This window comes from Taudactylus pleione, unplaced genomic scaffold (genome assembly GCF_031769625.1).
Source record: "Taudactylus pleione unplaced genomic scaffold, aTauple2 ptg000256l, whole genome shotgun sequence".
NCBI lineage: Eukaryota > Metazoa > Chordata > Amphibia > Anura > Myobatrachidae > Taudactylus > Taudactylus pleione.
In genome coordinates this window covers 24036451-24062833 of record NW_028284658.1, presented here as the reverse complement: position 1 = coordinate 24062833, position 26383 = coordinate 24036451, and the positions used below count along the sequence as shown (strand labels likewise).

General features: G+C 44.7%; 1 protein-coding gene across 2 annotated transcripts in view; it reads left to right on the top strand.

The window, feature by feature from the left end:
• Positions 1-26383, top strand: part of BRCA1 (BRCA1 DNA repair associated) — a 242308-nt gene that overhangs the window by 22638 nt on the left and 193287 nt on the right. For both annotated transcript variants that reach the window (XM_088480740.1, XM_088480741.1), the window contains exons 3-5: positions 17066-17119; positions 18393-18473; positions 21997-22085. In XM_088480740.1, coding sequence (XP_088336866.1) covers positions 17066-17119; positions 18393-18473; positions 21997-22085 — 224 coding nt within the window. The remainder of the gene's footprint in view (positions 1-17065; positions 17120-18392; positions 18474-21996; positions 22086-26383) is intronic.

Here is a 26383-nt window from a genome sequence, read left to right as displayed (position 1 = left end):
CCTCCATCGTCTTTCAAGTCTACGCCCCCTTTTCTTGAGTTCACTAACACTATTGTCAAACCAAGGGGCTTGACTGTGTGGTATAAGGGGTTGTATACGCACAGGGGCAATAATATCCATTGCAGCTGTCACATCCTTGTTATAGTAATGGACAAGGGAACAAGGTTCTTCAAAGGCCCCCATTACCGCAGAAAGATCCAGGTTTGCTGCAAGAGCCTGGGGAGTCATGACCCTCCTTGGCCGATACCATGTCAACTCCATGGGTAAAGTTCTATTTTGAGGGGTTGCGACTGAGAAGTGAATTGAGTGGTGGTTTGACCACGTGACTGGATTTATATTTAGGTCAGAGACATCTAATCCAATCTGGAAGACCAGATCAAGAGTGTGACCATTTATGAGTAGCCGAAGGAATGACTTATGTGAGGCCCAGAGCATTCATTGTGCACAGAAGAACCTGGCCAAGGTGTGAGAGCTCATCATCAACCCATGCATTGAAATCCCCAAGGATCAGCCATCTTTGATGCTCCAGAACTTGTCCAGCAACCATATCTGCAAATTCTTGGAGAAATATCTTTCCATCACCAGGGGGGCGGTAAATGAGAAGTACTCTGAATCTGAATTCTGTAGAACTCCGAGCAGCGATTCACTCAAATGAGAGTAATTTCCATTGGGTGGACCCTAAGTTTAAGTGCTTTTTTTAAAGCAGATGGCCACTCCCCCCTCCCCTGCGGTTAAGTCTTGGGTTGTGAATGACAGAATAATTTGTTGGAACTGCAGCTTCCAAGATAGGTGCTGCATTTTCGTCTAGGCAAGTCTCTCTAATACAGGCAAGATCTGCAGATTCTGTAAGGTCAGCAATTGTGGCAGTCTTGTTTCTTATAGATCTGGCATTACAAAGGACAGACCTGATTGGGCATACCAGAGGGCCTGTAGTTTTCTTTATATTGAGTGTAGGGGCTCTGGGGATGTCAGTCACAGAGCGAGAGTTTAATGATCAGTTCTTCCAAGCACAGGGTGGTTTGATAGTTACCACTTCAATTTGTCTCCTATATGAAACTGGTGAACCTGAAGGCAAGGAACTTAGGTGGTTACAGCGGATAGGAGATTTTCGTCCTAGTTTCCCACGACTGCCCCGTTGAGTTTTTTTAAAAATGTCAAGGGATTTAAGAATGGAAGCCTGTGCTGGATCACTAGGAACTGCTTCTCGTGGTGGGCGGAGTGAAAGCATAAAGCTGGAGGTGTAAAAATACATTGGGTCATCGATGAGAGAGCATGAATTGCATTTGATAATGAGAGATCAAGCAGTTTTTTATATTTTTCTGTTTTCTCAACTCTGTGTGTGTGATTCAGAAGTTATAATGGGATTCAGGAACAGTCTAATTTAATATGGCTATTGCTATGTCCAGTTGCTTCTCTCTTGTACAAAAGGTATATTTTGAATAAGGAGTATCTAAATAAACTAACTTGGCTTTTCAGTTGATGATTTAGAGTCGCACAAATTATTCCAGGACAAAGCAGGCTTGCGGAAAGGTGTTCGAAGCCCATTCCTTTTGTATAGGTGTGAAAATCCCAGTGTGAGACTCCTTTTGAAGTGGTTATTCTGTGCAAGGGTAAAGATAACATGTCTACAGTGGAAAAAAAATAAATTGTATCCTGTGTTTTAAAATGACCAGACTTCCAGATTTCAAAGACTGGAGATACTATATTTTAGGTTATTAATGCAAGAAATCAGAGTTATTTGCTGAGCAGAGAACAGAGGTGAATGATGTCTTAAGGGGGGAGCTGGAGCCAAAGATAATTTGTATTCCACAGTACCTTGCTCTGGGGCGTCCACTGCAGAGGTAATGCCAGTCTGGGTTCTGGTGGAGAGGGCAGAGGTTTCAATCCAATCCAATGTGAATCTCAGTGCAGGAATACAAACTGTTGATTTTGGAGAGATGTCCATGTAGTGCAGTACAAGCTAAAGGTAAGTCCTTGGATATTTCTTGTGCTTCTGATGTCACTTTTGTAGAATTTAAGCTGTTTTATGGAGATTTTCAGGAGCATGTTAAAAATGAGGCAGCCATCTTGGGCGCCTGCAAAAGGCACATAATAAAAAAAAAAACCTCTGCACTCACCATTGTTAAATCACTCACAACATTACATAAATAATGGGGTTTTGGTTCATGGATTGATCAATGCATTTAAGCCTGCAGCCCACATCACTGGACCCCATTTCTCTGCAGGTCTTACACTATCTGTCATACGTATGGAAACCTGGTAGCTGCTATCACAGAGTTTAAACTGAAAAAATGTCACCTGGTTTAAAGCTTACCTGCCAACTAACTTATGGCTTTTAAAGGCAAGACAATCACCAAACATAGCTTCTGTCATACACTTGTAGGTTACTTGCAAATATTTCCCAGGTCCCAGGACTAGGGAATTAGGAGCCTCTGTTGTCCCTGGGCTGGTTTCACGTAAACCCTGTGCAGTAGGCCTCTCAGGTTTTATACACCACAACAGTGCACCTTGCCAGACCCTTTTCTGGGGTCACCATGAATGCTCACCTGGTCTCCGGTTGTGACGCAGTTAGTGGACCGCTTATAAGCTCCCACTTGGGATTCCCACAGTGATTACAGCCTATTTCCTCCTCTGCTACATCCCTCCTGGATGGAGGGTTATGTCCACTCTGTTCAGAATCTGGCTTTTAGCATCTATCTACCTGCAGATGTTACAGGCGAATAAGACATCAGCCATTTAAGCATATAAATGGACTGCACCATCCTCTCAGTCCACCCTGCTTTCAGAGTCTGATATAAATATAATCTGAAGAGGCTGAGGATACACAGCTTTCTCCCTCTGGGCCTATCTTGGAAAGGAGAAGCGTCATTCCTCAGTGGATTTTTCTCTCTAGCAGGGGCGGCTAATTCAATCCTCATTATAGAAGATGAAGTACCGGCTCCTAAAACCTAATAAATCTGTTGTTCAGACACCAGAAGGGGATTTAGGCTGGATTACCTCAATCTGTACAGCTCACTGAGTTTATGGGGGTAGCATGGAACACTCCAGATAAACTGTTCCAGATTCTAAGGAGACTAGTGTCTGTTTACCCTCTCCCACAGGGAGAGTGCATTAGGTGGGAAATACCCCTCCCTACTGGGGATTTTTGTGTGACCCCCCCTTCCTAAAGGGTTACTTCCCAGAAGGTTGATTACACAACTACCCCATCAGATTCTATCTAGACCCTTGCTCTCTAGTAGACCATTCAGGCTTCTAAAATCTGGGGTGATAATCCCGGTTCTTTTGGTTAACAAGTAAGAATATTACTCAGGTTGGTGTTTGATTCAGAAGCTAGAAGAGTGTCATCGCTCTGTTCTGAATCGGAAATCTCTCAACAGATTTGTCCAAGTGCCCAAGTTCCGTACAAGTACACCCTACGGTCAATTATGCTGGCAATGGAACCTGGTAATTTCATGGCCCTGGGCATACGGGATGCATATCTGCATGTACCTATTGCCAGGGGTTTCTGAGTTTTGCTGTTTGTCAGCAAAATTGCCCTTTTTCCTGTCCACAAGCCCCTCGGGTGTTTACCAAGATAATGGCAGTCATGGCGACTGCCATACTTGGTGACCTCCGGAAATTGGCAGAGTCTTTTACAACATCCTCTCCAGCTGACCATTGTCTGGCTACAAGAGCACGGCTAGATAGTCAATTGGAAAAGGTCTTTTCTTTCTCCAATACAACAGATGGTACATCTGGGGGTGCTACTAGGATTCCCTGGTACAAGGGATCGTTCTACCAGGGGCCAAGATTGCTGCGTTACAATTGAAGGTGCGCAAATTTCTCAACAATCAGTTCACTCAGCAATGCATGTCCTGAGGTCCATGGTATCCACCTTCGAACATGGTGGTATATGTCCAGTTCCATTCCAGGCCCCTGTCTTGGTGGGACTGTCAGTATCATCTGGTAAGGTCTCGATCGATCCTCCTCTCAGCAGAAGTTCGGCTCTCCCTCTTATGGTGACTGCAGACAGCACATCATCGGAACAGGGGTAGCCCCTTCTGGATTCCAGATTGGGTGCTCCTCACTACCGATGCCAGCCTCTGCGGAAGGGGCGCAGTGATGCGGCGTCGTACCTTTTAGGGAGGATGGACGACCAAGGAGGGTCTCCTATTCATAAATGTACCACAAGATTTCCAGGTACGGGTCCAGAACCAGGGATCCCTCAGCCGATTTTGGCGAAGCTGTAGCAGTGAAGTGGGACTACAAGCTAGCTTATCTCTTTCCTCCGATCTCCGTCCTCCCAAGGGTCAACGGGAAATTCAAGCAGGAGGGCGGCACAGTAATACTGATAGCCCCTGCTTGGTCCAGATGTCATTGGTTCACCGACCCTCATAGTCTCTCCATAGACACTCCATGGCCTCTTCCTCTAAGGCTGACCCTGTTAACACAGGGTCCCTGCCTGCATCCGGACCTTCCTCGTCTGTCTTTGGCGAAGTGGCTCTTGAATCTTCCATCTTAAGAGCCAAAGGCTTTTACTATTTCTGTAATTCTGACTATGCTTAGGGCACGAAAGCTGTCCTTTGCCCACATCTATTACAGAATTTGGCACTCGTATATTCAATGGTGTAAAGCATAGAAAATATGATCCTGAAGTTTTTAGGGTCTCCCGAGTGCTTGCTTTTCTCCAGGCTGGGGTAGACCGGGATCTCCGCCTGGCCACCCTGAGAGTTCAGGCATCTGCACTCTGGTTTCAGTGAAGGATCGCCCTGCTGCCTGATGATGGGACACTTTTTCAGGGTGTTCTGAGGGTTCAGCCTACCTTTGTCTCTCCAGTAGCTCAGTGGGATTTGTGTTTGGTTCTCAGGGCTCTACAGCAGGGGTCAGGGAACTTTTTGAACTTTTACCCCAAAATAGATTTAGATACGCTGACGTTACCCCCTTGATTTGAAAGGAAGGAAATCATATAGTAGTGCCCCCATATAATGCCCCTGTAGTGCCGCTTGTACATAAAAAAAACACTTACCTTAATCCCCACTCCTGCATCCGCCGCCGTCCTCTCCGCCTGGCTGCTCCTCGGAACTATGGGAGAGACATCATGACTTCTCTGCCATAGTGCGCATGGAGAGAGGCGTAAGCTGGAGTTCAGATGAGAACTCCAGCTTCCGGCTAACACGACGCTGCAGGGAAGGAGCCGGGTGCCTGCTGATAATAGCATATCAGCGAGTGTCCGGCTTAGAGCCTCCCTGCGGCATAGCCGGGCATGCATATGATATGCATGCCCGGCTGTCCGTCCATTACCCCCAGGAATTTAATTTTTACCCCATGTGGGGTAATTTACCCCTGTTCCCTGACCACTGCTCTACAGGGGTCCCCCTTTCAATTCCCTTAAATCAGTAGACCTTAAGTGGTTGACAGCGAAGACAGTTTTTCTTCTTGCTATCTCTTCTGCCCGCAGGGTCTCCGATTTGGCAGCCCTATCTTGTTGCTCTCCCTCTTTGATTTTTCATTAGGGTAGAGCTGTTCTTCGTTTCAGGGCAGGTTACCTTCCTATGGTTGTATTACGCTTTCATGTAAATGAAGAAATTGTAGTTCCAGTCTTCAGGCCTCTCTGTAGGTGAATCTTTTCCTGGATTTTATAGGCGCCCTACGAATCTATGTGGATCGCTCCAACTTCATTAGGAAATCGGACTCTTTTTGTGTGGTATGGCTGTCATAAGCGAGGATGGTCAGCTAACAACCAGACCTGGCTAGGTGGCTTTGTTTGACTATTTCTCAAGCTTACACTCAAGCTGATCTCTCTGTTCCAAACACAGTGACAGCACATTCTACTTGATCTGTGGGACCATCGTGGGCATTTTGTCGTGGTGCCTCTGCTGAACAATGGTGCAAGCCAGCCACGTGGTCTTCCGTCCACACTTTTCTCAAATGTTACGCATTTGATGAATTTGACTCTCAGGATGCTTCCTTTGGCCGTCGGATTCTCCTTTCTACTAAACAGGAGTATCCCCACCCTTAAGAGAACTGCTTTGGCACATCCCCAAGGTAATTCATGTGGACCCTATGGACCCTGAAGAAGAAAATAAGAGTTATGGAATAACATACCTTTTTGTTAACTTTTTCTTTGAGGTCCATAGGGTCCACAGGACACTCACACTTAATGCACCTGGTGTTTTTGGGTAAATTATTATTATTATTATTGTATTTCAATGATTCCCTCTTAGAGACTGTTTGTTTCTGTGGTACAATTGTCCTTCCTTCTCCTACTTTTGGGCTTGGTAACAAACTGGATGCCTGTAGCCAGGGGTGGGGTTTATATGGAGGTGGACCCAGTGCATCCTGGGAGCTAAAGCTTGTAACTGTTTGGTGACTGGATCACTCCAACCACATACCCAAGGTAATTTCTGTGGACCCTATGGACCACGAAGAAAAATTAACAAAGGTATGTCATACCATAACTCTTATTTTTCCGTTATTAATCCCAGTGCTGCTGGTTGGGCTGGGGCACTTGTACACTATGATGTCCCTTTTGAAATTTCTAACTTTGACTAAAACCTCCTTGTTTAGCTGTCCTGACTAGTCATGCCCATAAGCTGGAAGTTTATTAACTTTTTCTGACACTGTAGCAACTGGGAAAGTAATCATTGTGTGTTTTTGTTCTTTGTTTTTTTTTTTTTTTTTTTAAATACGAGCGCTTCTTGAGATGAGGTCCTATAATTTGCTGCTTTAATGTGGCTGTTAGCAGTTTCTTGTATATTCCACTTCCATCAATGATATTACACTCACATGCTCAGTTTACTCCTCAGCTTTCTCTTTTTATGATATAGGCCAATGGGTGTTTACTAAGTGGCTGTTTTCCATTTTTTTCCCCCGTGGCTTTCCAGCAATTACTAAATCCCAAATTGTAGAGAAGCCAGCTTTTAGAATATGATTGAACATTGGTTCCCATCAAAGTTTTTAACACTAGAAGTGTAGATTTGCTAAGCGGCGGTTCTAGGACTGCCGACAAACCAACCTTCCCAAATAAATTACCTGCCTCAGGCCAATCAGTGACCCTATTAATCTCTATAAGAATGTCACCTCTTAGGGGGGAATTCAACTGGGCAAAATTCAATTGTTTTGCTGATGGGTGCAAGTGCCACGGATGCCCATTGCTTATTTCGCATGTCTCATCCAAATCTGGTTTAGATGCGTAAAACCGCTAATCCTGTGCAAAGTAATAGGCACGCTGCCCAAACAAGGATTTCTGCTCGCCACCTGAGGAGGGTGTGAGTAGAAATAACGAGTGCCCACGGCACTCTCCCATTACATAAACAATGTAATAGCTCTGTCACTTTAGACGGGAGATTCCAAAATCAATTAAATCCCCCCCCCCCCCTTTTAGTTGTTTGGCGCTCCCAGAAGACGTGTCATGCAGTTTTTATTTGTTTAACCCAAAGTGGCGCTTGAAGATGACATAATCTCCAAGCATTCACTGCCGTGCAACATCGGAAAAGCCGGGACACTGCAGAACCGGCACCGGTGTGGCCGGCTTCAGCGGTGTTTGGAGATGACCTCCACTGCAACGCCGGAAGTGCCGGGTCAGTGCCACGGTGTAAAAGGGGTCCGATTCGGGTTGGAAACGTGTTCCAAATCCCGGGTCAGACCCGGAACTTTGGTATAAACGGGGTATAATTGACCTGCTTGCCTGACTTTGCATTCTGAGAATCTAATGCTGGGTACACACGGAACGATCATAATCGATAACGATATCGCTGAACGATCTTCCTTTAAAAATCCTGGTGTGCTGGATGAACGATATTGTTCATACCCCACACCCAAAAACCACCAATGATCAACGATTGTGGATCCCTATGGAGACATAATGATATCTTCCAGATTGGCCTGCTTGCATGAAAGATGGTCGATAACGCATCGCTGGTCGTTCGTTGCATACACACGGAACGATATGTCGTTGAACGTTATCGTTCATATCGTTCCGTGTGTACTCACCATAAGAGTGGCAACGTAGTTGTTGTTAATTTGTCTGGTTAGTAAGCATGTAGCAAATATGTTGCAGACTTGAGAATCACCATGCAGTAACTTGATGTGATACATGGATTCCGTTTAGTATAATAAAAGATATTTTAGAAGCTTTTTTTTTTTTTTTTTTATATACAAATTCTATTTACTTTCTATGTTTGTGAATATTACGGTCATATGAGAATATTGCTGCTACTGTGAATTTTTTTTCTTTTATTGAGCTTGCGAACAGGGCCTTCCTACCTATATATCTGTCTGTTATTACCCAGTTTAGTTCTATTAATGCTTACAATTGTAAAGCGGAATATGCTGCGCTGTATAACAAACTGTTAATAAATAAAATATATGCATATGTCTTTTAATAAAATCAATGTTTGGTGTAACTGAGAGTCCTGTGATATCCGTTATACATCTGGACTATGATCTTGGTGCAAGCTTTATCACATCCATATTGTGCAAAAAGAATGCTCGTAATGTCCATTGAAAACAAGCCATGGTCAAAGCGTGCTGGGCATAAGTGGCTCAATGCCAAAAATGCAGTACTTATACTGTCCGTCAACCTCGGTCACTTCATAGACTGTTCAAGACATGCAACATGTAATCATCATACATCAGTGTGTCAACAAATCTCCTACTGTGACTTACCAGCCAGAGTCTCCCTTATGCTGCCTGTCATTACCTACTCATGCTGTGCAGCTGTCCCCGCCAGTGTGTGTTCCACGCCAGTGCACATGTCCCCCCACTTCCTGCTCGTTCTGATCACATGACCATTACATCACGTATCAAATCCCTGTACTGCGTTGTCCTGCTGAACATGTGAATAAAACATTGAAACGTTGACCTTAACGCTGCCTAGAGCTGGATTACTGACTTTAGTGCCGCACCGATGACTGCTGTAACTTCTGTATTGTGAGGGCACACAGCGGAATTTTATGTTGAAGGAGTGCCGGACGCTGGCCGTGTGTGTGTGTGTGTGTGTGTGTGTGTGTATATATATATATCTATATAACACACACACACACACACACACACACACACACACACTGTTCCAAAGGGCGGCACTAAAAATAATCCCCGGTGCCCTCTGTTAGGAAACCCCATAAAAGGAGTATACCATACGCTACCAGAGAGAGGTTTTTGGAAAAGCCAGGTAAGTGGTTAAGGGCATTTATGAAGACTGGAGAACTTTATTCTATGAATGTTTTGATTGTGATCAAGACTTCAATGTTATATGTAGATTATTAAAAGTAAAATTATTTATCAATTTTGTGTCATTTTTTTATTTACCTTTTTTATTTTTACAGCAGAAAATATCTTTTGAAATGTATATTTTTAATAAAATGTCACTGGGTAAACCTCACATGTAAATTATCCTCCCCACCCTATTTCTTTATTGGGCAGCTATACCACCTGCATTTAAACTGAATTAAATGTGCTCCTAAAGTTGTTTTTAAACTTTTAATAACTGAATTTGTATTATGTACGTTGTCCCCACTCTCTATTCCTGACTTTTTTTATCGTGCTTGTTTATATTGGTCACCGTTTCAGACCATTAGTGATTTTGCTGTTCAGGTAATTGGCTTCCTCTAAATTCTTCTGGTGGTCCCATCGCTTTTATATTCTGCCTCTGTTCCCGTTGCAGCAAACCTGGCCATTGAAGTTTGTGTACAAGACAAATAGTGCTTCAGTACAATCTCTCAGGAACATATATTGATGAAATGGCATTTACTTATGAGATGTTTCCCAGAGCCAACATTTTGTCGGAAAGCCTGCAGGAGATTTTATTTTTTTTCTCTGTTTAGTTTTCAGATGTTATCAAAAGGGGCCATGTACAGAAATGTTGCTAAGGCATGATTGATTTTTGAAAGTTAAATAGTTATTTCACATAGCTTCAGAAAAGGCAACTAATACTATTGCTTTGTGAAGCGCTTGTGTTGTGTTCTAATAACAGGTCAGTGTGGGATTCAAATTTGCATTTTATTCGTCATTAATTTCAGGGTTTATTATTATTCCCTTTATTTTGTATGTTACAGAAAGCATACAAGAATTTTTTTTTTTTTTTTAGCGATTGTTTCGGAGACAGGAGTTAGAAGTGTGTGTGGGTGGGGGGGTGTGTGTTAAGGTGCCCACACACTAGACTATTATCTGCACGATTTGGACGCATTGTAACGCAGGGCTCGACAAATCCCGGGCGCCAGGTCGCCATGGCGACTAAGATTTTAGTCCTGGCGCCCGGGATTTCCAAGCCCCCCTCCCCTGCTGCCGCAGGGAAGCTCCTGCCGGGCACCCGCTGAAATGTTACCGGCGGACGCCCGACTCCCCGCAGCTGGGGGTCACTCCTGAGCTCCGGCGTACGACTCCCCCCAAGGGCATTATGGGAGAGACGTCATGACGTCTCTCCCATAGTTCCGAAGAGCGGCAGACAGCAGCGGACGCAGGATCGTGGCTTAAGGTAAGTATTCGGGTTTTTTTTGTGTGTGTGCGCGGTACACTTAGAGGGGGCTTAGTACTGGGAGCACTATTAGAGGGGGCTTAGTACTGGGAGCACTATTAGAGGGGGCTTCGTACTGGGAGCACTATTAGAGGGGGCTTAGTACTGGGGGCACTATTTCAAGGGCCTTACTACTGGGGGCACTGTATCAAGGACCTTACTACTGGGGGCACTATTACAGGGGCTTACTACTGGGGGTGCTATTACAGGGGCCTTACTACTGGGGGCACTACTACAGGGGCCTTACTACTGGGGGCACTATATCAAGGGCTTACTACTGGGGGCACTATATCAAGGGCTTACTACTGGGGGCACTATTACAGGGAGCTTACTACTGGGGGGCACTATTACAGGGGTCTTACTACTAGGTTGAGGGGCTCTGAATGGGCATGTGTGGTGGTCTATACAAGCTTTCATTTATTTTGGTAATGGACGATGGTCTGGCTCCTAAACTTTTAAGATGGCTCCTAGATTTTACAAAAATTTGGCGAGCCATGTCGTAATGATAAATCGTTCAAATTTGTGCAAATCGTGCAGTCTCCACAAACGATACAGATCCCGATGCCCTGGTCATTAATCATATCTTCAGATCTTACCTGCTGCAGGTAAGATCTGACAATCTCTTGAACGATGCGTTGGAAATTGTTAAGGACGCACAATAGGTCGTTAGGTCTTTTGTCAAAATGAAAACTTTATGCACGATATCGTTTGTCCAGGACTGCCAGGGTGTTCAAGGGAAATCATTGACAACATCACATTGTTTGCGAGTCATTTAGTGTGTGGGCACCTTTTAGATTAGTTGTCCTGGAGCTGCAGGTTAGAGGTACAGGGGTTGGGCTGTAGATTGTCCTAAATCTAGGTTTAGGGAAAAATGTACCTTTTTTTTTTTTTTTTTTTTCCAGGTATTTCTGTGAATTTACTTGTCCATACAGGGACCAGTTTCCAGGTGTGTGGGGTCGGCCATATATGAAAATTTACAGGCTTTCTATTTTCTGGTCTTGTGCCTCAGAGATCTGCCTTTTTAAGTGGCAACTCCGATTCTTGGATCAATAGCAATTGCGAAAAGGTTAAGGGGTAGATGACCATCCATATATAATAGAGGAAGTACGTCTTCAGGGTAACCCTCTAACATCTGGGAATACATATATATTAAAGATTTTATAAAGCTTCAGTGGGGCATGGTAGCACCTGTAATGGACTTTAAGTAGTTGTCAGAGTATAGTATGCCATATCACGAAGATGCAAAGTCCCTAGTGTGGGTGCGCAATAAGATACAGAATCTGCGGACAACCTTCGGCAAACAGGATAAGAAGGTGGAGAAATCAAAACTGTCTGGAGCTGGGGCTGACAGCATATACAAACCCAAACTTTGGTATTATGACAGGATGATGTTCCTGGTGCAGCAGGATCCCCTGAGATCTTCGGTACAGGTGATGGCTGTCAGAGGAGTGCAGCCTGCTGGAAGAGGATTTCGTGGCATCTGCAGAGACATCAACGGTAAGTTAAAAATGTTTCAAATCATATTCTCTTGGCACGGTACTGCACCGTCCCCATTAAAATAGGCCTTATATTCCTCTCTGACCTTTTTGGCCAGAAGTCCCGGGTTCCCTAACCACGGGTGGCGCGACTGAGGGGAACCGAGCAACCTCTTCCGGATTTTCGGGGTCTTCAATTGCAGGTGTTCCCAATAACCTTTGCTAGGTGGCTTTCTTGCCCAGGAAGTTGTGCAGGATACAATAAGCCGTGACCACCCAGTCAATCTTCTCAACCTTTAAATTTATTGGGTATGCAAAATCCGGAATCTGTTGCTCAAGATCCGAAAAGCGTTCTCCACAATACGCCTTGCACGAGATAGGCGGTAATTGAATACCCGCTTTTCATGAGTCAAGGCCCTCTGAGGGAATGGCTTCATGACAAAAACCTCGTCATCCACGAAAACGAAAAGCAGCCCATGTTTTGTTGACTCTCTGGACGGCAAATGAAGGGTGTTAGTGGTGTGCCTCTCGTAGAATGCAGTCTTCTGAAAGGAGCCACCGTCGGAAGAACGGCCGTTCTTCCCCACATCTACAAACAGGAACTCGTAGTTTGCGTTAACCACAGTCATCAGAACAACAATGAAGTACCCTTTATAGTTTTAGTAGTAGGACCCAGTGTTGGCAGGTGAGATAATCCTAATATGCTTGCCGTCGATAGCGCCTCCAGTTTGGGAACTGCCAACGGCTCTTAAACTCATCCCCAATGGCTATCCACTCTTCCGTGCTTGTAGGGAGCTGTGGAAAAAAATAGAAAACTTAATGTAAAAATTTAATTATAACAAATTATCTATTTACAGACTTCAGATATCCCCAGCAACCAGGACCTACACAGTGGAGAAGAGTGTTTTGCGACTCCAAACCCCACCCCACCCCACCAATTTCTAAAAAACAAAAGAGGAAAAACAAAAACAAAGAAACTGAAGACTCACTACTTAGCCAGGCCAGAGAGGCCTTATTGAAACCACCAGATGAATATGACAACTTTTGCGGCCTATGTCAGTGCAGCAGTACGAGGAATGGTCCAGGACCAAAGAATACAATTTGAAAGACTGACGTCTAACCTAATGTTTAAAGCAAGGCAATGTCTACTGCCATCGGACACTACCATTATTATCCCGCCAGTAGTTCCAACCCCACCTACACTCAACACGGCAACACCCACCTGCTATTCATCCCAAACATACCATCCTTCAACTTCAAACTACCCTCCTGATACCCCACCCACCTCCACCTTCCAAACTCAGCCCCCACTCACCTCCTCCTAACAACCTCTTCCCCCACCCACCTCCACCTACCATCAGACTCCCCCAACCACCTCCTCCATCCAAACAACTGGGCCCCCCCCAAATCTCCTCCTACCAACCACTTCCCGCACCAACCTCCACCTACCATGCTGCTCCCCCAGACACCACCTCCTACGAAAATATAACGCCATCTGCCGTGTCCTACCAAACAACTTCTACACCCTCACCACCCAATTTTTTCACTGTGAAGTAAATTAGGACAATGTTGATTTCTCTTAATTGTTGTGTTTCCCAAAGAATTTTACACATTGTTTGTATTAATGACGTTTCATACTCCCTGGTAAGTATGGTGTTGAATGCAGCATGGTGTTTGTGCTCCAGACTCTCAGGTGGCTGGGAACACATGCTGTAAGTGCATGTCAGTGGGGCCGGGCCCACTGATTTTGCACTTTCAACATGTGTTTGCTCCCCTGAAATCTGTGACGCAAGCACCAAAGCTCATTCCGCACCATACTTATCAGGGATTGGGTAACGGTGATACATTTAACATTTTAGCCATCTTTATATCTAAATATCTGATTTTCACATTAGTATTTCAGTTTCACATTCAACTAGCAAACTAGAGAAACTTATAATAAAACCTTTTTTCTGGTTTGACGATAAAGTGTGGTGTGTTATCTTGCCTTACAATAAGGGAACTGCAGCACCTTCACGATAGCCTTGCACGTCTCCGGGATAATGCGTCCCAAAGCTTGAGCCGAGATGCGGGTCCCAAACTTTAAGGTCCTCAAAGGAGCGTCCCGCAGCCAGGTACCTCAGCGTAGCCACGAGCCTCTCCTTGGCCGTGATGCCCATCCGAAATTTAGTGTCCTGCTTCCGGATATAGGGGGTCACCAGACTTAGCAATTCCTGAAAGGTGGTGTCATCCATCCGCAGGAAGTTGCGGTAGTCGTCCGGATTGTTCTCCCTCATCTCCATCAGCATGGGCATATAGTATTGACTATCCCTCTCCAGCAGCCAATCCTTGGTCCAGCAGGACCTCATCCTCCTCCTATGCTGGGCCCTCTCTCTCCTCACTCAGCTTGACCCACAGCATAGGACAGCAGTGCTCTATATAACGGCATGGATCCTTCACCACAAAAAAGCAGAAAACAGACCGACCACAGTAAATAGAGCAAGAAGCACACTTTTGTAAAGCTAGGCAATGCACAGTAGCTAGCAATGTGGAGCGTTCAGCAGAGTAAAAACCAAGCCTCACTAATCACAGAGCAAACAGGAGTGCACAGCTGAAGAGGCAGGCTTTTTTTTTATACCCTCAGTGAAGCCCAGCCCTCTATTTAAATTTGGGACCAATCTATCGCATGTTTTTGGTGAGGCACACGATCAACCATTTACACGATCCGTCGTATAGTGACACGTGTTTTGTACGACTGATCTAATGAATATCGTGTGTGTGTAAAAAACAAAAACAAAAAACACATTTGTGTGGTCACGACGGCCGGGGAATCGTAAGGATATCGTATGATGTATTGGATCTTATGCTGGTCGTGTAGGCATTAGCCGTGGTTATTAGCATTACTGCTTGAGGCCTCCTGAGGTGGTGGGCAGAAATGTGCAACAAGTCTGCTGTTTGAACGCCCATAGCAGGAGTTTAGATGGGGTTAGCTGCTATATGCGGCTAAACACTCTTGCTTTTTGGCACACACATGTGGCACTGGTGCCCAAAGAAAGCAACAATTTAATTTCTGTTAGGCGCCCGTAAAAACAATTCAATCTCCTCCCTGTAGTCTTGGTAACAGCTAAGGGAATGGAGGAAAGGACTGTCCCAGTAAGATCTACTGCAAAGTAGATGTCCAGCTCTGGTGTAGGAGTGAAAGTATTGGAGAAACCCAGGCTATTTCTAAATGGGGCACTAGGGGTATTGGTGAAAGAGAGCCAAATCTGTTTCAGTATATATTCTGTTTTGTTATGAAGAAATTAAATTGTAGCAGGAGGTTGAGCAGGTCTGTCTTTAGAAAAGGCCCAGATGGGTGATTGGAATGTGATTTTAGATATTTAATTTTGATGTCTAGCCAGGAAATTGGGAGCATAGCCTGTCCCCGCTTGTGTGAGATTGGAGGCAAAGTACCGACACATCTAACCTCCTTGTACGTTAAACAGCCCTTCTAGCACTGAGCGTCTTTTCGTTCAACTTGTTTCCTTAAAATGTGTCTTATTCACAAAGCGCTATGAATAGGACGAACAAGTAGCTTATTCTGATTAAAATGCAGCTGTATCTGCATACAAAATGCTATGTTACTCTGTCACAGCCGCTGTTTCACACAGAATATAGGCATTTTAATGGAAAGTCACCCAAAAAGACTATTAGCGCTACTGAGTTGCACGACGCTCACATGTTGTGTAATGCTTTTTTGCGCATGGAGGATAGATGTCTGGACACATCTGTAGATTAATATAATGGAAACTGATCACTTCTGTGTGTGTTTTGGTATGTATTATTGATAATCATAATGTCGACAATGACCTGTGGACAGTGGCATGTCTAACCCTGCTAAGATGAACCTTGTGGATACTATTAAAAGTCAGATATGGCACTTGGACTGGCTGAGTCTGGAAGTAGTATAAAAGCTTTGCAAATATGGGGGAAATTTAAATTAGCCGTTGGACTTCCTACAGGCTTTTATCTCCTGGGTTAAGAGCCTGGAGCTATTCAATTACTGCCCCTGGTAAGCTGAATGGTGCGCTTAACATGGATTTCTGTTCGCACCTATGCCTAATGGAGCATACACACTGTCAGATTTGTCAGATGAACGATTGAACGATTTTTGACTGCATTAAATTAATGGAATCGTCCAAGTCTGACTGTAAACACATCAGATGTAAGATATCGTTATCTGACCATCGGGAATCGTTCAGATCTCAAGAAAAATCTGACCGTGTGTATGCACCATTCCTGTGTGTTAGCTGCGAGATATGGGGCTTTCTGCAGGCTATAATTGAATAGCTCCAGGCATTTAACCCGGGAGCTAAGTGTCTGTGTTAAGTCCTGCGGCTAATTGAATTCCCTTCTATATTTTATCATCATCACAAATGATTCTGACCACCTGTGGTGATTTTTTTTTTTTTAGTTTATAGAAGTGGTCATACGAAGATTTGGTAAATACCAAATCATTTTCCTGTAGATGCCACTTAAGCATTAATGTAGATAATAGCTTTTTGATAGTTGCTCAAAGGATGAATTCCAGCCAGTAAAGGCAAGAAACCTTGAGGTTTGTAACCCCTATACAATAGATAAAATCTCACAACTGAAATATAGATCCCGGTAGCTATATGTACAGATTGAATTGAAGAAATAGGAACATTTTTAAATGTACGCAACAAGTTATTTATATAACACATTCCGCAGCATTTTATGTAGAATATTTGGCCATTCACATCAGTCCCTGTCTCAGTGGAGCTCCCAGTTTACACTACAATGCAACCCGGGTACATCCTGGGTTCAATCCTTCGAACTACCCAGGTTGAAATGCCCTTTTTTTTTTTCCCCCTTTCAAAAACCCCAGTTCACATGCAATAACCCGGGATTTTGCTGCTAGTCTGAAAGGGGTATGAATCTGGCCACACATGCAATCCTGCTGTTCAGCATGATCTTCAAAATCATTTAAGATCATTATTCAGTTTGGCCGAGCACATCTTACTATAGATAAATATTTTAAAATCACCCCACCCCCGCATAATTTTAATTCCATGCATCCAGACAGGAGAGCCTTGACACTTGTGTTTGTTTTTAACAGCTTGGATATAATGAAAGAGCCTGTTGCCACAAGATGTGACCATATATTCTGCAGGTACGTTGGTTGCAGGCCACATTGGCCAGATTCTTTTTAACTGTATGAAAATAGCATATTACAATTATTACAATATCAGATGTTTGGATGGAGAGGTGAGATTAATTTTACTCTGCCAGTCCTGTAAGACCATCTTTGTACAAAAGTCTTAAGTAGAACTACTGTTAAAGGGATAAATCCTAATCCAATAAAGAATAAAAAAAATGCTTTTTTTATTAATAATCATATGAACTTCAAGTATGATTGTGCATTTTTTTTTTTTATTGTATTCTGCCGTGGGTATATATTTATGGAATTCGTTTCGTGCACACCCTCACATTACCCTAATAATAAAGGAGTAGTTTGTTACAGTTGCATAATGGAACGACTTGGTATTAATAAAATGCTTTTGTCTAAGTCAATCGGTAGTGTATCCTAATTGTTATACGTTACACCCGTATGCATTCGGCGTCCCAGGGGTCGGGATGCCGGTCAGAATCCCAGCGAAAGCATCCCGACCGCTGGAATGCCGAAGATGAGTAAAGGGGTGGTCTGGAGGATTAGGTTTAGGGGTTAGGCACTAAGGGGGAAGGTTACGTTTAGGCTGCAAGGAGGGGGAGGTTAGGGTTAGGCACCAAAGAGGGAGGGTTAGCGTATGTTAACCCTGTTGGGATCCCGGCATCGAGATTCTGACTGCCAGGATCCAGACTATTTAATACCGATTCCGTTACACCTTTTGGGTGTACAATTATTTTCAGATTTTTTTTTTATTTTTTTTAGTTTGAGATTCTTAACCTCTTTTAAGAAGCAAACCTGCCTCTGCTGTTGTATCTGCAAACATGCAGCATATTGCTCAGCTATGCACAGACCTGCATCTATGTACCTAGGAAAGCAATAAAAAAAACTGATGGGGTCTCTGCAATTTTTGTCCATTTTTGCCCCATCCAGGCAGAGAACCTTGGCTCATTAAACGTCATTAATCAGAGGTTCCCAAACTCCATTATTGCAGTCCAGGTTTTAAGGATATCCATGCTTGAGCACAGGTGACTTAATTAGCACTTCGGTCAATTTGATTTAACCATCTGAGCTCAAGCATGGATATCCTTAAAATGTGGACTGTATTAGTGGAGTTTTGGAACCTCTGGTCTAAATTTAGCTCATGGATGTAGTGTCTGTGTTCACTTGATTCTGCAAAACTCTTGGTGCTAGATTTGATTGAAGAAGTTAATTTTAATGTTATTGCACAAGACCTGAACTTTATAATAAGTTAGTAACATGTAATACTGCTCCCCAGGTTTTGCATGTTGCAACTTCTTAGCAAAAAGAAGAAAGGCAGAGCCCCATGCCCCATGTGCAAGAAAGAAATCACTAAAAGGTACTTTTACTGCTCTTCTCTTCATTGTACATACAGTATTTATTTTTTGCCATTTAAACTGTAACTCATGAATTTGTTGCAAATGAAACAGACTTAAAATGAAACTGCTGCGATTGTTTGGGGGTGGAGCAGGAGCAGCGTCACAGAAAATGGGTGTATCGCCCCCTTTTTCTGGGCGTGCTGAAACCACCGGCCAGAAGGTTACCCCACCCCCCAACACTTGCAGGGAGAGGGAGAACCCTCCATAGTTCAGCAGCAGCTGTCTCATCACTCTGCCCGTTGTGCTACTGACCCGGGCCCCTCGAGCCGGTCCTGGTAAGGAGTACCAGTTTTCCCCTCTCGACGCCCCTGATTTTATTGCTAGTGCAGATGGCTATACATGCTGGCCGTTCCAACTCTCCCTATACTGCTAAATCCACCTTGTATCCGGGTATTCAGGCCTCCAGCATCAACAGTATATATTCGGGTAGACAGTTTGTCCCTGGATATCTGATATGATATACAAAAAAAGGGGAAAAACGAACTCCTATGTATAGGGGCACACATGAGATCAAATACAAGATCTCAAAATTTCACATAGTAATCTATGCTCAACAGACAATACACAAGTACATACAGTAATGAAGTAACATTAATCAAAGAAAAGCAGGGGGAAATATTCGAGTATTAGTGCATAAAGTGTAAAGTAAATTCACTTTATGCACTAATACTCCAATATTTTCCCCTACTTTTCTTTGATTGTTACTTCATTACTGTATGTACTTGTGTATTGTCTGTTGAGCATAGATTACTTTGTGAAATTTTGTATTTGATCTCGTGTTCTACTTTTACTAATTACCGTATATACTCGAGTATAAGCCGACCCGAATATAAGCCGAGGTACCTACTTTTACCCCAAAAAACTGGGAAAACTTGTTGACTCGAGTATAAGCCTAGTGTGGGAAATGGCAGGAGCTGGTAGTGACCCCAGTAGTAATTCCCCCTGGTTGTGCCCCCAGTGGTAATCCCCCCTTTCAGTGCCCCCAGTGGTAATCCCCCCCCCCTTTCAGTGCCCCCAGTGGTAATCCCCCCCCTTTTCAGTGCCCCCAGTGGTAATCCCCCCCCCCTTTCAGTGCCCCCAGTGGTAATCCCCCCCCCCTTTCAGTGCCCCCAGTGGTAATCCCCCCCCCCTTTCAGTGCCCCCAGTGGTAATCCCCCCCCCCCCTTTCAGTGCCCCCAGTGGTAATCCCCCCCTTTCAGTGCCCCCAGTGGTAATCCCCCCCTTTCAGTGCCCCCTGTAGTAATCCCCCAGTGGTAGTGCCCCCTGTAGTAATCCCCCCCTGTAGTAATCCCCCCTGGTAGTTCCCCCTGTAGTAATCCCCCCCCCCTGGTAGTGACCCCTGTAGTAATCCCCCCCCCCCTGGTAGTGACCCCTGTAGTAATCCCCCCCCCCCCTGGTAGTGACCCCTGTAGTAATCCCCCCCTGGTAGTGCCCCCTGTAGTAATCCCCCCCTGGTAGTGCCCCCTGTGGTAATCGCCCCCCGTGGTAATACCCCTTTTAGTGCCCCCTGCAGTAATCGCCCCCTGGTAGTGCCCCCTGTAGTCCCCACCCCCCAGTAGAGAGAGACGTGACAAGATTAAAAAAAAAAAAATCACTTACCTGAAACTCCCGCTCCTGGTCCCGCCACTGTCCGCTCCTCCGGCCGCTTTGCATGGGAGAGACGTAGTCATGACGACGTGTCTCCCATCACCCACTGCGGGAGCTGGAAGATGGCTCCCGCAGTGGGAGCAGCAGCAGCCGCTGAGAGTCTGACAGACTCTCAGCGGCTGCTGATTACACCAAACACGCAGCTGCCGGCTCCGGCGGCTGTGTGTTTGGCAGTGTATAGCGCTGACCGAACTCCGTCCGGTCAGCGCTACACTTGACTCGAGTATAAGCCGAGGGGGTACTTTTTCAGCACATTTTTGTGCTGAAAAACTCTGTTTATACTCGAGTATATACGGTAAGTGATTCCTATATTTTATTGATTTTCTTATTAAAAGTTATATTTTATTGAGGTGTGCACCTATACATAGGAGAGTTCTTTTTTTTTTTTTTGTATAGCTTTTTATTGCTCCTTGGGAGCACCTTCATAACAGCAATATCTTTATCATGAATCTACTATCTTTCTATTAGCATTTATTTATGTGTGATCTTGAGAGTTGCCTAGAACTCCTCTGTGCGGTGCCTCTCTAGTATAGAAATGTCTGACTACCAGCTAGAAATATAAAAGTAGTTCAGATTTAAGAATCTGTGCATTGTTGTGTTACATTGTTATTCCCCCTCCCTATTAAAATAGTTGACTAAATACTCACAAAAATCTAATGTTTTAAGATGGTCATTTCTGAATATTGCATCATGTTACTGGAACTCTGGAACACTTATACCCCTTTCAGACATCTCGAGATTCCCGGGAATTTGGCCTGCCTCTGCCAAATTCCCGGGTAGCCAAGTCTGTCTGAAAGGTACCTACCTGGGAACACGTTCCCGGGTAGCCGCCCCTGCAATCGATCAGGGTTTTTCCCGGGACTTATGTCTCGGGAAATTACCCTGCTTCTGTCTGAATGGTGCTACCCGGGAATTTACTACTCCCGGGCAGCACAAAGCAGCTTTTACATGGAGTTGGCAGCGCAGAGCGTCCTATAGGACGCTCAGCGCTGCCGCTCACCACCCGCCCACACTCCCGCTGCACCACCACTACTGCCCCTATTGCATCGGGTGACGGGGTGAGATGCTGGCTCGCTGGGGGTTCTGCCTGCCCCGGCCACTGTAGAGGTGAGAGGCAGGGAGGGCTGGGTGGGACGCTGCTGCTGCCGCAAATATGGGTGGGTGACTGCTCTTCGTGCACCTGTACCCGGCCTGTCCGGCCCTGGCACCTCGGCCGCTGCTCTGCTCTTCTCTGTGCCCGTGATCAGTGCCAGGCAGGAGACTTGTGTCCAGGGGCAGCCCAGCCAGAGGGCTGGGGATTGGGGCGAGCTGCCAGGGCACCCATGGGCGGTAGTTTGGGGACATGTTGGGCAGTGTTTCAAATTGTGCACCCCCACATACACAGCATGCCAGTCACAGGGGGCACATAGTTGTGTGTGATCAGGGCCTGGCATCACTCACATCAGCTTCACCTCATCTTTGTGTCCAGCAGTTGCCATGTAATCTAAAAAACCCTGCTCTTGTCTGAAAGGGGTCTACCTGGGAATTTCCCGGGTAGACACTGTAGTGTGAAAGGGGGGTCTCAACCAAATACCCGGGAATTTGCACAGGATAAATTCCCGGGTCTGAGCAGGAAATTTCCCGGGTTGTATGTCTGAAAGGGGTATTACTTGCACTGCTGAGACTTGCATGCTGCCACCGAACTATTACAAGAGGTTCCTGCATCATAATGCCGGAGGGCACGCAATACCTTTCTTCTAATTCATAATTTCTGTGTGTGATCCGCCCTCCCATCTCCACCCACTGGGTTTCAGTTTTCCTTTGCTAACTATTCTGTCATCTCATTTCTTTTAATAGAAGCCTTCAGGAAAGTCCCAGATTCAAGCTGCTGATTGATGGTTTGCTGAAAATTATAAACGCATTTGAACTGGATTCTGGATATAAATGTATGTAAACTATCATGCTTTATTATTTAGCTCAGACATACTTTTGCGGATTTGATGCCATGAATTTGTATTTGTCTTAAATATAGGTTTTGTATACTTAAATCAGTGTGATGTTTACTAATCTATATTGTTGTGGACTGAGGTATTGCTAATTAAAAGCATATTTAAATTTGGCCATTGTATCAGGTATTGACCATGCCTCTGCAACTCATCTTCCTCTGTTTCTACCTCCTGCTCTTCTACCCTTTTTTTTTTATTGTATGTGCGGGGGGGGGGGGGGGGGCTTACTACTGTGGGCATTACAGGGGCCTTACTACTGGGGGCATTACAGGGGCCTTACTACTGGGGGCATTACAGGGGCCTTACTACTGGGGGCATTACAGGGGCCTTACTACTGGGGGCATTACAGGGGCCTTACTACAGGGGGCACTGCATAGGGGGATCACTACTGGGGACATTGTATAAAAGGAACTGCATAGGGGGGCGGCGGCAGCTGGGGCTGGCACAGGTGCTGGGGGGGGTGGTACATTTTAATTTCGGGGGGTGAGGCGGCGGCTCCAACATTTATCTTTCCACTGGGCACCTGGGATGAAGTTACGCCACTGCTTCTACCCATTTCTCCAAGGGGCCTTCCTTTTTTTTTTTTTTTTTTTTTATTGAGCTAATCTGCTCCTTTTGGTTTCCAAAACCAGTTCTATCCTGATTATACCCAAATATACCCCTCACCATCACACCCTGTTTGCTTTCTCCTCCTGGATGTTGCAACATTTTCTGAAACTCAACTTGTGCAAGTTCAACCTTCTCTCCAGCAATTCAGTCCAATTTTTCAAAAGTGGAAGCATCAGGATTGAAAATGGGCCAGGAATAGACGTTGCCTCTCCTTGGACACTACTAAAACTATTCTTTTCTTTTACAATCTATATTATAATATCTATTCTTTTGTAATCTGACATCTACTGTTCCTGCTGCCTGGATCACTTCAGTCCATCTTTAACACTGTGGCATGTCTGATTTTCCCCACTTCTCACTCTGCTACTGTATTTCATATCTGTCAAATACTAGGGTACACTACTGAGTCCAATTCAAACTCCTCAACCTATTGTCCCCACTCACCCTAACCTTCTGTCACATCTCCCTCCCAGCCTCTGTCCTGCAACTATTCACCACATTTCCTCCCTCCACCAATGACCATGTTTTAGTCCCATCTCCAAGACTTCTCCCATGCTGCTCCACAGCTATGGAATACATTCTCTCATCAATCAGATTATCAATCAGCCTGCAATGCCCCAATTGTCTTTAGAACCTCAACGGTTCATCAAAGCCTACAGGCCCACCCTCCCTAAACCACACCCTCCTTTCTTGTCACCGCATTTTGTGTGCACCTCTCCTCCAATATATTATAAAATGTGCATGTCCCGGATTACTATTGTTTTCTCACCTCCTCTCATCTTGTTCACCTATGCCTCTTATTCCCTTGACTTTTATTTACCTTCTATGCACTGTATTTTGCGTTTATGATTCCAGGTTGTTTGTTTTCATTGTTGGTGTTCTCATACTGCTATGCTTCACGATGTCCTACTTTTTGTCTGTACTTTCTGTTTTATATATGTTGTGCTCCAGAACTTTGTGGTGCTTCATACATAATACTCCTTTCCAACCTAGAGGTTTGCATTGTATGGCTTGAACCAAAATTCATTCAAATGCCGCCTATCCATTTGCTTGGAAACTGGATTGTTGGTGAGCACAGATTACTATGATGGCAGCGATTTTTATTTGACCTTTTTTACACTGAACACAATTCTGAGAATCTAGTTGAACAGTGCCTTATGTCTTCATAGTGAGCGGATGATCTGCAAGAATATTGTGAACTTTTCTTTTTATCTTATAAATTTTAATATAAAGTGCTAACAAAGTCTAGAGACCTTTACAATTAAGAACACCGTAATAAAATAAAGTTGTCAACACTTCATTACTATTGTAAATGTGTATGTATCTAGAAGGTATGCAGTCGGGAAGCCGGCGGACCTAATCACGACAGCTGGCTTCCCGACTGTCATATCTCGGCAAGTCCTATCCTGCCGATGCATGTCATTAGACATACGCCGGGTGCCCGACATCATGATCGAAGGGACGCCGAGCGCGGATAGCCGCCGGTTTTAGGGTTCCCGGGGGAACTTAGGGATAGGCACCCCCACCGGGAGGTTAGGTTTAGGCTAGGGGAAGGGGGGGAGTTAGTGTTAGGCACCCCCGGGGGAGGGGGCTTAGGTTTAGGTGGCGGGGAAAGGGGGTTTAGGTTTAGGCACCAGTGGGGGGAAGGTTAGGGTTAGGCATCCCTAATGGAAGGTTAGGGGGTAGAAATAGGTTAGTATATACTTACCTTTGACGATCGGGATTTCTTCCTCTGCTGGGATGCCACTGTTGGGATACTAACTGCTGGGCATTGGTCCGACGGTAAATGATACCGATTCCATCTAGAAAAACGTAATCTAAAGTGTTAATATTTTATCAAAACATTTAGAGGGAGATTCAGTTATTCCCGATACTTTATCGGGGGCGAAATAGGGCTTGCTGTGGGCTATATCGCCTGAGGCTATTCAATTAGGCTCCCTGTTTCCACCGATACCTGTGTTATCTCCCGTTAAATGAACATGCTAATGTGCGTTAACACTGGGCATCTGGCATTAACACACAATCTATGAAAGTTCACGAATACGTGCCTTAACTAGCTATCACCCGATAACAGCACAGTTATCAGGGATTTCTTTTCAGGTTTCATGAGCGACCCGGGTAGCCCGTTAGGTGAGGCTAATTGAATAGCCCACGGCGATCAATTAGCCTGCTGTAAATTACTATGGCTAATTGAATTTCCCCTTTAAGCTTGTAATCCATTATCGGGGGTCCTTGTCCTACACAAACATATTATTCAAACCACGCTGACGAGCAGTTAAAATCAAATCTAACAATTTCTCAGGAGTGGAGGCCTTCTGTAACAAAGGGCTGGTTTTTAAACCTCACTCAAGTAGTCTTATATAGTCTGGATAAAAAGCAGCTAAGACAGCAATAGGTATTAGTAAACAAAATTGAAAAGAAATAAGTTAATAATGGGATGTAGTCAATTTAACTATGATCGGGATGCCTGCAGCCGGAATCCCGGCCTGTGGCCAGAACACCAACGCTTAGAATCCCGACATCAGTTAAGATGCTGACGCCAACAGCCGGCATCCCGATCGTAAGTATAGCTGGTTAGCTGTTAGCCACGGGGGGAGGGTTAGGATTAGGCCCCAGGCGGGGGTTATGGTTAGGCTGCGGAAAGGGGCTGTTCGGCACCACCCCGGGTTAGGCACTATGAGGGGGAGGGTTAGGTTTAGGCACTAACCAGAAGGGTTAGGGTGCAGGTAGGTTTAGGATGCAGGAAGAGAGGGGGAGGGTTGAAGAGGGGAGAGTTAGGATACTTTCCTAGCCCTTGTTGGGATTCTGAGCATCGGATGCGGCTGTCTGTCTTCTGACAGCCGGCATCCCGGCTGCCGGTCTCCCATACCCAACTTGTTGTTAATAGTGATGAAGCCAGGTATTATATTTACACAAACATAAATAGTTAAGAGCTTCCTGATTTCAACCAACATTGTCTTGATCCACAGAATGTATGCGTGCTTTGTCTGTAGGTGACAATAACATTCTAAGGACACATTCTAATAAGTTATTTACTTCCCATTCTAATTTATATACTAACTACTTGATTGAGAAATATTTCTTGCCAATTCAGATGTTTTTTTATTTTACATCTTAACAAGTTTGACATACCTGTGGCTGTTGGACAACCTTTTATTAATGTCTGCATGGTCAACCTGGCACACTATTCGTAATAAATGGAACCTCAACGCCTCAAATTCATTGTTCCTCCCTCTGCTGGGTAATGTCAGCTTTCAGTATGGTTCACGTCCGCTTACGGATTTGCCATCAAAACGTACTTTATCATTCTCCCAGGCTCAGTCTCTCTTCCCTTTTTTACATTCCCATAATTTATTATTTTTGCAGGCACAGCATTATATCTCCAAGGTTGCATTATCAGACATGGTACATTTTTTATCATTGACCCCAGAATGGGACATCTTTGGTATTTGTACGACTAATTCCAAGGTATCACCAGGTTGTCACAAACTGCTTTTGATTCTCTGTCGTGGTGAGGTAATGCATAATACAGGAGTGGATGCATTCTTCCTCTATACAAGTGATGATATTAAAAAGAACCTCTATATACCCCTGCCTGTACCTTCTAAAATCCATCCTATAAACCTCTA